Genomic DNA, 12,357 nt, shown 5'->3' with positions numbered 1-12,357 from the left:
ACTCCCGGTAATTCCGTTGAAGATATAAATTCTCATTATTCTCAGCGGGGCCCAGAAAGTAATTTTTCTACGTAGTTAATAGCAATGAGATAAAAAAAGGTCATTTTTTGAATCCCACTGGGACATAATGTCTGAGAATGTTGTCCTGCAGTTTTGCACAACGACACTTGGCCGGCTCTTTTTATTTCTGTGCTGTAACCCTGTTTCTACTTTTGTAATTAGAAGTGGACCGCTGTGCTGAGACCAGCCATGGATGCCAGCATATCTGCATGAATACCGATGATTCCTTTATTTGTCAGTGCTATGAAGGGTTTCTCCTAAATGAAGACCTAAAAACCTGCAGGGGTAAGATATTGGTTTACAGCTTGATGTTTTTTTATTGAGCAGAGGAAGCTTAAACATGGAGGAATCACTGTTCACAACAGCTATTCTGGTACAGGTATGGGACATGTTATCCAGAATACTTGGGACCTGGGGTTTTCTGGATAACGAATCTATCTGTAATTTGGATCTTCATGCTATAAGTCTACTTAAAAAAATCATGTAAACGTTAAACAAACCCAACAGGCTGGTTTTTCCTCCAATAAGGATTAATTATATCTTACTTCAAGTACAAGGTACTGTTTTATTATTACTACAGAGAAAAATCATTTTTAAAAATTTGGATTATTTTGATGGAATGAAGTTTCCGTAACTTGGAGCTTTCTGGATAACGGGTTTCTGGATAACGGGTCATATACCTGTGCCTTAAGGGAGCCTATGATTAAGGGGTGTTCTATATGAGGCGGTGTGCATTCAACTTTTTCTATTTTTTGGTCTTAACTTAAGGGAGGCCTGACTAGACATATTCTTTCATCCATCTTCTGGAACTCGCTTTCTATCCAAATTGATACTCCGAGAGCCTCCAAGTTTTCAAACAATCATTTAAATCCCACCATTTCATTCAGGCCTATAACCTAAGTCAACATGACCAAAGGTGGACATTAAAGCAGCCGATATCAGTCCTTTAGACCAATTCTGCAGTTTATCTGCCCGTGTGTGGGGGCTTCTGACGGGTCTTTCCGATCAATATCTGGCCACGATATTGATCGGGAAGGTTTCATTTTTCAGGCGATTGAGCCATTAAGGCCCATTGCTATTCGTTGTAATCCAATCGTTCGGCTCTAGAGCCGAACATTCGGATTCACCCAATATAGTCCTGTCTTCGGTGGGCATATCGGGGGAAAGATCTTCTCGTCTGGCGAGCGGATCTTATAGTGTATGGCCAGCTTTACTCCCATTCAGATGAAAAGCTCTTCTCGCACTCCCTGGCCTTCGTGTTGATTGCCTGGTGCACGGTGACGAAGGGGTCGGCACCCTCCAACATCAAATGGGTAAGAAATCACTGGCACTCTACAACTGATTTTATCCAGCTAATAAATGAATTTTTATGGGACTATATCATTTTGTGATAAATGGAGATTACTATTTTCTATATCAATTTTATGCCAATTTTTGTATAAATCACTTGTTTTTCATTTGTCATTTATGGGGTTAATCTTTTCATTACTTATGCTAATATTGATGATGAGTGTATGATGTTACGCAGGAGGGTGTTAAATAGCTTTCTCTCACAACAAAAATGTTATGCTTGATAAAGGGGTCTGACCCCCAAACGTTGCATTTTCTGTGAATAAACGCAAGGGCTTGTCCCTGCTTGCACCTGCCCTTTGAGTGCCAGTGATTTCTTACCCAGCTTTACTCCCATCCCACACACTAACTACTAATTTTCCATTTTTCACTTTGGCCATATCAATACTATCTTGACCAACAGAGCCACCCGTCTATTATCTCCTAACAATATACAGTCAAAACTATGTGCATCTTAAATAACACAAAACATTGACTTTGACCTCATCCTGTCTCTTAGCGGTGGACCACTGTGCCTCGAACAACCACGACTGTGAGCACTTGTGTGTCAATACTGAAGGCTCCTACACTTGCCATTGCTTTGAAGGCTATGACCTCCGAGATGATAAAAAGACATGTAAAAGTAAGTGCTACAAAGACCTGTACTTATTATATTAAGTTCTACACTTACCTAGATGAGCAGCTTTGTCGAGAAAGTCCATTTGTATAAGTATGCAATAAATTCTTTGACTCAAAGAGGAATATTTTAACATCAATAAGGCTTGTGCTAGCTTAGTTAACCTCAGCTACAAGGTACTGCCTTATAATTCATCCTACATTTTGGTGCTCTTTGGGTAATTGGTGTAAAGATAACAGGTGTATTTCTTAGGAACAGGGCCGGCCTTAGGCCTATTGGACCAATTGGGCCCAATAGGGCCCCGCACCTCTGGGGGCCCCGCACCACAGGGCAGCACAATAATATTTCTCTCAGCACATGATGCTGCCTGGCCTGCCCCCAACTTTGAGAGTCCAGCCCATCCCCAAATCCATAGGTCCAGCCCACCCCCAACTCTGACAAGCCAGCCTATCCCCCAACTCCATAGGTCTAGCTCGCCCCCAACTCTCATAGGCCCAGGTTTCCTCCAACCTTGATAGGCCCTGCCTGCCCCCAATCCAACCAAGCCTGCTCCCAAGCTGAATCGGCCCAGCCTGCCCCAAACTAATTGGCCCAGTCCACTCTCCTATTTCCTCCCTCTCTCGTTTACCCTGCGTGCCCCTATTATGTGCCCCTATTTCATCCCTCTCACTCTCTTACCTTGTCTGCCCCTTTCCTTTCTATTTTGTGCCTGTATGCCCTTATTTTCCTAAATACTTGGTGTGTCAGTAGCCAGCAACACTTTGTCTAGGGGCCCCGCCAACATGGTCCCAATTGGGCCCCACATTTGATAGGATCACCCCCGCTTAGGAAGGTGAAATAACCAGCAGCACATTTTGTTACTCCCAGGTCGAGATCTTTGCAAGTCACTTGACCACGGCTGTGAGCATATCTGCGTCAACAGCGATAATTCCTACCTCTGCAAATGTTTTGAAGAATACAGCTTAGGAGAAGATGGAAAAAGCTGCAAAAGTGGAAAAAGTAAGAAAAGTGGTTCCCGATAAGGGTTCATCATATGGTTCATCTATGTGGAGATAATGGGATAACCAGGCCCGTGGCTGCACGTGCTGTCCAAGATCATAGGGTTTATTTATAAAGACTGGGAAAGAAGTGCAATAGTGTATGCGTTAGTGCTCATTTAGGCAGCACTTCTTCCCAAGGTCTGTCTGAGTTCTCCACTGCAGCATCAGTAGGTGTCCTTTGCTGTGCCCTCACTTATTTGAATGATGCACAAGTTTGGGAGGTGGAGGTGGAATGCCTATGTGCAATCTCCCTTGTGTCCCCTAATGAGTACAGTAAGTAGTTTTTATTAATTAATCAATACATTCATATCCAGTTTATTGTATCTGTAACCAAATCCACCACCCCAAAGAACTCTGGTCAGCCAGGAACCTAACATTACACATTTATAAGCTGTTTCAATGTTCAGCCAGGGACTTAACCTCTCAGCTTTAAGGATTCTCTTTGGTTGGACGGAGTGATTCACACTTTGGATGTGCATGCAGTGGGAATAGGAAGAGGCTTTCTGAGCCAGGAAATTGGGGAAATATGCAAGAGCCACCTATAAAACATGAAAGGCATCTTTAATCGACAGGCATTAATATTAAAGAGTGTAGTCCCTCATTATTATTTCAGGTTTCAGCTGTTCCATTCAGAATTGGCTTCTCTCTGGTGACAAGAACAAAGATTTCCAAGAGCCAAAAGAAAGAAAACGTAATGATTTTGCTACAGTATTCGGAACCGGGGTGAAGCGGCTGAATCATACACACGCCGTGTTCCATATATTCATGATAACCGAAGGTTTACTGTATTGTTTGTAATGTGTAACCTTTCTAATGTATCTCAATCTTGCGCTTTCAGAATGTGGGGAAGGGCCAGTCGATTTGGTATTTGTTATTGATGGGTCCAAAAGCCTTGGAGAAGACAACTTTGAGATTGTAAAGCAGTTTGTCAATGGGATTTTAGATTCCCTTGAAATCTCACAGAAAGCTGCCCGCGTGGGACTGATCCAGTATTCCACACACGTCCGCATGGAGTTCACAATGGCTCAGTACAGCTCAGCCAAAGAAGTAAAAAAAGCTGTTTCTCAGATAAAATACATGGGCCGAGGCTCCATGACTGGACTTGCCTTGAAGTTGATGCACGAGAAAAGCTTTTCAGAAGCGCAGGGTGCAAGACCGCGGTCTATGGGTGTCCCAAGGGTGGCGATCGTGTTCACAGATGGTCGAGCTCAGGATGAAGTGTCGGAGTATGCAAGAAAAGCCAAACAGAGTGGTAAGTATACTCTAAATTGCTCTATACATGGGTTTTCCATGGATATTTAATATGCATACCAACTTTCCATTTCTCATTTGGACACCATTTTTGAGTTTGTGGTTAAAGGGAAAATAAAATCTGTTTATTAGCAGAGCAGTCTTTTAAGAGGGGCAACTTTCTCAGCCCCCTAACCTTTGGAGTAATGCAGAGCAGCAGTCATATGCAGTTACAGCTTCTTTGAAAGCTGCCATACTGGAAATCTAGGGGCTGAAGTAATATAAAGTAAGCACCTCCAATGAGATGCCGCCCATTTAATCTTGCAGCTGCCTCACAGCCATAGGAACCTGATACTATCACTCTTGTCTTGTTCTGACAACAGTATCAGGTCCATGTTATTGAAGGGATACTGTCATGGGAAAAAATGTTTTTTTCAAAATGAATCAGTTAATAGTGCTGCTCCAGCAGAATTATGTACTGAATCCATTTCTCAAAAGAGCATTTTTTTATATTTTATTTTGAAATCTGACATGAGGCTAGACATATTGCCAGTTTCTCAGCTGCCCCCAGTCATGTGACTTGTGCTCTGATAAACTTCAGTCACTCTTTACTGCTGTACTGCAAATTGGAGTGATATCACCCCCCTCCCTTTCCCCACCAGCAACCTAACAACAGAACAATGGGAAGGTAACCAGATGGCACCTCCCTAACACAAGATAACAGCTCCCTGGTAGAACAACACTCAATAGTAAAATCCAGGTCCCACTGCGACACATTCAGTTACATTGAGTAGGAGAAACAACAGCCTGCCAGAAAGCAGTTCCATCCTGAAGTTCTGGCTCTTTCTGAAAGCACATGACCAGTCAAAATGACCTGAGATGCGCCTACACACCAATATTACAACTAAAAAATTATTTGCAGTGTAACAGTGTAATTTAGAAATAAAAACGACATCATAAAAATCATGACAATTAAACTGCATGCCCAGAGCTAAGGGTTGTAGTTTAACAACAACTAAAAGTCTGTAGACTTTATTCACTTTTTTTCAAGGTAGGGGACCTGTCCTTCAGGTTTGCCCTGTGTTGGCTTCCTTCTGGCTCCTTGTCTGTTGGCTGGTTCCAGAATATTCCGTGAGTTAATGTGTCAGTTTGCGAGCAAGTTATGGAGAATGTTTTATTTTAGGAAGGGTCTACATACACCTCCATTTATTTTCCTAGCTCAATTATAAAATGATTTATGGGGAAAAAAAGAACAAGCCTTTTATTGAGACACCAGCTTTCCATCGAGCTATACAAAAAAGACGGGTTCATTTTTACTGTAGGGCAGAAATAAGTTGTGTTCCAATGCCTTTTCCACCTCCATTGACTGTGTTATTTCACTCACCCTATTCACCCTCCGATCAAAATCCCTTGCCAATGTATTGCATTCTGTCCATCCATTCTGTTCACAAATAGGTCTTATTAGGGCTCATTTACAAGTAAAAATGCAGTCTGCAAAGTGCAATTTGTTTTTGTTTTTTTTTTACCCACAATGCAGCAGTTCCACCATAATTTCAGCATTGGGAACTTCCCAATGTTGTCAGATGTGTTTAAAAAAAGAAAATTGGGCTTCAATGCAAATTAGATGCATTTACACTAAAAATCTTTGGTATCAGCAGAATGTTGTCTATTCTGACATTCTACTGTTCTACTCTTCCAAAAATATCCAGCAGGACAAGTAGGCACTAACCCGAAATATCAACCGTCCCAATTTGGGAAATTCTTCTTGCAGTTTTGCCTCCTTTGGCAAACATTAAAGGGGTGGTTCACCTTTAAGGTAACTTTTATTATGTTATAAAACTGACAATTCTAAGCAACTTTTCATTTGGTTTTCATTTTTTATCGTTTTATAGTTATTTCCCTTTTTGCTAATACTAATCTTCTGATGGAGGTTGGTAAGGATTTATTAGGGGTAAAGAAGTTCTTTATGGGGCTTCCCTATGCTCTGACATGGAGACTGACTCAAGATTAGAGTTTAGAATTGTGGGAATTTCAGAAAATAATTGCTAGCATTTAAATTTCACATTTTTATTTGGGAATATATATGTAAAAGTAACTGGCATGACAAAATTGCACCATCTTGTGGGTGCCCGGAGGTGAGACTCACCACAGACACCATTTCACTGGGTGTTACTGGCTCTATAAAGGGGACAACATCCATACAACCAACATAAAGGACAACCTGACATAAGTGCCCTGTGCTCATGATAATTTACTACCCATATATTACTAATGGGGAGGCACCAGCTGGGTGATATGTCCATACAGTCTAGTCATTTCATGTTGTACAGCTGTGACGACCCCAGATTTACGCAGATCAGACCACATAGCAAAATGCACTCAGCTTAATTTGTAATACAGGTATGGGTTCCGTTATGTGGAAACCTGTTATCCAGAAATCTCTGAATTACGGAAATGCCATCGCCCATAGACTCCATTTTATCCAATAATCCAAATTTATAGAATGATTTATAGAATGATTTCCTTTTTCTCTGTAATAATAAAACAGTAGCTTGTACAACTAAGATATAATTAATCCTTATTGGAAGCAAAACCAGCCTATTGGGTTTATTTACATGATTTTGTAGCCGACTATGAAGATCCAAATTACAGAAAGATCCATTATCCAGAAAACCCCATGTCCCGAGCATTCTGGATAACAGGTCCCATACCTGTATTTGTTCTCATAGAGTAACACTACGCAGTGCCTGACAGACAAGCATTCTACTTACTATTCTTATTCATTTTTACTGCCTGATCTCAACCTATTGAACATATTGAATTGTACCTCAATGTAAGTGTATAGGGGCTCCCACTCAACACAATAAACATGGATATGTTACCTGCACCTTTGTGTTTTACTGCACACTTACAGAAGAATATACTGTAAATATACTGTAAATCCAAAACTTTAGATGCTTTACTCTTTCCTGCAGTATTATGAGCAATTCATTGTCTTAAGTGTCTTAAATGGGTTGTTCACCTTTAAATCAACTTTTAGTATGATGTAGAAAGTGATACTGAGCCACTTTGCAATTGGTTTTCATTTTTTTTTGTGTGTGAGTGTTTTTTGAGTTATTTAGCTTTTTACGCAGCAGTTCTCCCTTTTGCAATTTCAGCAATCTGGTTGCTATGGTCCAAATTGCCCTAGCAACCATGCACTGATTTGCGTAAGGGACAGAATAGAAAGATGACTTTATACGTATAACAACAAATTTGTAGCCTTACAGAGCATTTGTTTTTTAGATGGGGTCAGTGACCCCCATTTGAAATCTGAAAAGAGTCAGAAGACTGAAAAGTTGCTTAGAATTGGCCATTTTCTAACATATTAATAGTTAACGTTAAATCATTGTGTTTTTGAAAATGTTTTTATTGTTTTCCACGTTAAACAAGCAGGAATTTCAACAAAAGATCAAAGCAGAACAATGAGGCACACCAATACAACTTGTAGCAAAAATGCCTAATAGGAAAATGAAGAGTAAATATGATTGGTGAAGCCATCTAAAATCTAAATCATTATGTGCTACAGCAAGACTGATAAATTATGATTTCCATAGCATAGAACCCGAAGCAGTGTGCAGTGCTGAACTTATTTCTAGTTGCCATGCAGCAGAGGGATTTGATAGGTGCGTAGGGTTAATAGGTATTGGCTGTGCAAATGCTGCCTGCTGGGAGGGCAGAGTGTTCTCAGTAGAAGGGCACTTACCCGAATAATTACCAATATAGAGCACACACAGGCAATGGGGTCCATCTGATTATCTGCCCCCTCTCTGTGTCCCCTGTACAGGTATTACCATCTATGCCATTGGAGTAGGGAAGGCAATAGATGAAGAACTACAAGAGATTGCGTCAGCTCCACAGGAGAAGCACGTGATCTATGCAGAAGACTTCAGCGCAATGGGGTACATAACAGAGAAGCTCAAATCCAGCATATGTGAAGGTAACCTGTAAAACAAATGCATTTACTGCTCCTCCTGTGATATATATTTAGAGGGCTACATACACTCTGTATACAAAACTAATTTTTAATAAAGTGCTGCCGTATTCCACTAGGTAATAGGGTAAGGTAATACGGCAGGTATAAGCAATGTTCTGATTGGCTGCTATATGTCCAATGTACCTGCCAGTCTAATAAATGGTATAAAGTCATTGAATAGCAGGGTGGTCTCGGAGCGTCACACATAAACATTAGCAAATAATAATAACCAAGCTAGAGAATCAGACATTACAATGGCATAAGGTCCCATATATATATATATATATATATATATATATATATATATATATATATATATATATATATATATATATATATATATATAATTACATACAGGAAAAGGTTAAAAACAATAAAACGTGAATCATATCAATAAGTATTCATATGTTTTCTTGTTCTTATCCTTTTCCTTGTTGACAACTTGAATATGTAGCGGTTTGATAAAAACACTAGTGATGTAACCCAAGAGCCATCTTGTGGCTGAAATTGGTATTTTTTTATCTGCTTAACCAATGACAGCAGCATGGAGAATGTAAAATTGCTGAGTGCTGAGCAATTTACCTTTATTGTTTTTCTAGAAATGATCAATCTTATGCTTTTAATATGAGGAATTTGAACCAACTGCGACACCTGCTGTTCATTTCAGCCGACTGGACACAGTTGAGCAGAAAAGGAAAGTCTTGTGATGTTGCTTGGCTTAGAAAATACAGTTAGTGAGCAGAGAAGAGACACCAGATATTTCTATAGCGATTTCTGAATAGAACAACATCGCAACACTTTTCCTTTTTCCACCAACTTAAGTTTCTTCTCACTGTGTCTGATCAGTCTAAATGAGCAGCACAAGGTGTTGTGTTTACAATTTCCTTATATTAAAAGTGTAAAATCTACTAATAGCTCAAAAAGTAAAGTTAAAGGTAAAGTTAAGCATACAGCCAATGACCATTTTTAAAATGTTATTTTCAATAAAAATGTTCCTTGCTTATATTTTTACAAGACAGAACAATAAGGGGGTTATTGGTCAAGTTGCGTTTTTTAAAAAAAAAAATCAGTTTTCAAGGGTAGTTTAAAAAAAAAACTAAAATTTTTCAGGGTTAAAAAAAACTAGAATTTATTGAGATTTATTATGCCCAGCGGCAAATAGTTCGAATCCGAAAATAGCTTAAACCTGTCGAGGTCAAGTAGGAGTCAATGGCAGAGGTCCCTTTAACCATTTGAAGATGTTAATAGCTTTCATGATGTCCGGATCTTATTAGGTGGCTTATTCGCAAACCCGAAAAATTGTGATTTAAGGTATTTTTCACAGGTAACTCGATAAATTCCAGTATTCCAGTATTCCCTTCCCCCTCCAAAAGTTTTTTACATTGAGTTTTTTCATAAATAAGCAAACGTTTAAGTTTTGAGTTTATTCGAGGAACCAACTCGCCCTTTGAGAAATAAGCCCCTTATTGTAATTGTATTAATTGTTTTGTAGGTTGGAGTAAAAATGCTGACATTTCGAATTCAGGTAAGTAATCATTTCTGCATTATCTGCAAACGACCCACAACAATTTGGGTCTGGGATTTCTCCATAAGTTTGGAGACAAAAAGGAAAGTGAGAAGTGTTTGTAGGGTCCAGTTATGTGGATATTAGTGATGGACGAATAAATTTGTGCCGAATTTCCGCATTTCGGTGACAGTGAATAAATTTGACTGCCACAAAAATTCACCTGTGAAAAATCCAAAACATTTTTTTCTTTTGGCGTGCGACAAAATAGTCACGCACATAAAATCTGTTGCGCGTCAAAATTATTTGTACTCCCATTGACTTTAATGCTTTTGGACAAAATAGGTGCGCATATAAAAATTGTTGCGGGCGTGGAATTTGATGACAGTCAAAATTATTTTGACGGCCATTGACTTTAATGTGTTTCGTGATTTCATGGTAAATTTTTCGGCGAAGAGAAACGGGACAAATTCGCTAGTGGATATAAAATCAAATACAGTTTTTACTTCTGAGAAATGTAGGGGGAATGTACAGTATTGTGGATGATTTAGGGGCTGGCCTTATAGAAAACAAGTTCATTTTACAGCAGAAAAAATATTTTCATATTAATTAATCAGTGGCAGGAAACAGTCAGATTTCCCTTCTGTGTAAATTCTGTAACGGAAAATATGAAGAGGGTCTTTCATACAAATAATAAACAAGTTGCCTTTGTCCCCTATCACCCTTCACCTGATCACTTTGTGGCCATGGTAGAGTAAGTAATAATAAAATAATAATAATAAATTGGGCTGTAGTACTTCTGACACTTAGGGGCAGATTTATCAAGGGTCAAATTTCGAGTTTATGGGAGTTTCTAAAAACTCCCATGAACTCGAAATTCTTAAAAAAACGACTATTATTTTTTACTATTACAAAAATCAAATTTTTTTACAAAAATCAAATTTTTTAAAAATGTGAATAGGATCAAGCTGCAAATTTGAATCAAATTCAATTCAAGGTTTTTCTCCCAAAAAAAAGTCCACCAAATGACTCCAAATTGATTGTAGGAGGTCCCCCATAGGCTAAAATACAAATTTGGCAGGTTTTAGATAGTGAATAGTCGATTTTGAATCCTTAAAAGGTCAGTACATAAATTTCAAAATTAGAATTTTTAATTTTTATAAAATTCTAATCGAATTTGGACTATTCCTTAGTCGAATTACAGTAAAATAAACTCAGGGGCAGATTTATCAAGGGTCGAAGTGAAAATTGAATTTAAAAAATTCTAATTTCATGCTGTTTTCAAGGGAATAGTCCTGCCGAAATGCAGTTTTAGCCTCCTAGAACCTAATTGGAGTCAATTGGTGGACTTTGAAAAATCAAAGGTTTTTTTTTTTTAGAAAAAACTTTGAATCAAATTCGATCGAATATCATGTTACTTTGATTCGTACAATTCGAATTCCAATGAAAACGGCCTATTCACCCAAAAAAAAAAAACTTTGAAAAATCAAAGGTTTTTTTTTTTTTAGAAAAAACTTTGAATCAAATTCGATCGAATATCATGTTACTTTGATTCGTACAATTCGAATTCCAATGAAAACGGCCTATTCACCCAAAAAAAAAAAACTTACATTTTTTTTATTAATTTCGGTTGGTCTTTGGACCCTTGATAAATCTGCCCCTTATAATCCTGTACTGAGAGAGGAGGATTAATGCCACAGAAACGGATTTCTTTCAGAATTTTCTTCTGAGCTCAAGAGTGGGAACAGTGAAGTCACAGTGTCATGTTCTATGTCCACCATAAAGTTGACTACCCAAGCGGAAGGTGAGTTTTTATTCTACTATCCTTCTATTCTGGCAATCATTTACTGGCACATTTACTAAGCTCGAGTGAAGGATTCGAAGTAGAAAAAACTTCGAATTACGAAGTTTTTTTTTTTGGGTACTTCAACCATCGAATAGGCTACTTCGAACTTCGACTACGACTTCGAATCGAACGATTCAAACTAGAAATTGTTAGACTATTCGATAGTCAAAGTACTGTCTCTTTAAAAAAAACTTCGCCTACCTACTTCGGCACTTTAAACCTACCAAGCACCACTGTTATCCTATGGGGACCTTCTCCATAAGCTTTCTAAGATTTTTTTGATCGATGGAAAATCGTTCGATCGATGGATTAAAATCCTTCGAATCTTTCGATCGAACGTTTTTTCCTTCGATCAAAGTATTTGCGGTAAATCCTTCGATATTCGAAGACGAAGGATTTTACTTCGATGGACGAATATCGAGGGTTAATTAACCCTCGATATTCGACCCTTTGTAAATGTGCCTCTTAGTATGATGTAGAGAGTAATATTCTGAGACAATTTGCAAATGGTTTTAATATTTTATTATTTGTGGTTTTTGAGTTATTTAGCTTTGTATTCAGCAGCTCACCATTTTAGAAATCTGGTTGCTAGGGTCCTAATTACCCTAGCAACCATGCACTGATTTGAATAAGAGACTGGAATATGAACAGGAGAGGCCTGAATAGAAAGATGAGTAATAAAAAGCAGCAATAACA

General features: G+C 38.5%; 1 protein-coding gene across 2 annotated transcripts in view; it reads left to right on the top strand.

Moving 5' to 3' along the window:
• The window catches only part of matn2.L (matrilin 2 L homeolog), a 53,110-nt gene that overhangs the window by 36,720 nt on the left and 4,033 nt on the right, over positions 1-12,357 (top strand). The window contains exons 9-15 of one of the 2 annotated variants that reach the window (XM_041566562.1): positions 223-345; positions 1,910-2,032; positions 2,894-3,025; positions 3,905-4,318; positions 8,123-8,275; positions 9,804-9,836; positions 11,533-11,619. In XM_041566562.1, coding sequence (XP_041422496.1) covers positions 223-345; positions 1,910-2,032; positions 2,894-3,025; positions 3,905-4,318; positions 8,123-8,275; positions 9,804-9,836; positions 11,533-11,619 — 1,065 coding nt within the window. The remainder of the gene's footprint in view (positions 1-222; positions 346-1,909; positions 2,033-2,893; positions 3,026-3,904; positions 4,319-8,122; positions 8,276-9,803; positions 9,837-11,532; positions 11,620-12,357) is intronic. The other variant, XM_041566563.1, reaches the window with a different exon arrangement.

The sequence above is a fragment of the Xenopus laevis genome, chromosome 6L, assembly GCF_017654675.1.
Source record: "Xenopus laevis strain J_2021 chromosome 6L, Xenopus_laevis_v10.1, whole genome shotgun sequence".
Classification (NCBI taxonomy): Eukaryota; Metazoa; Chordata; class Amphibia; order Anura; family Pipidae; genus Xenopus; species Xenopus laevis.
The sequence above is the reverse complement of the archived record's forward strand: the minus strand, read 5'-3'. Positions and strand labels throughout refer to the sequence as shown.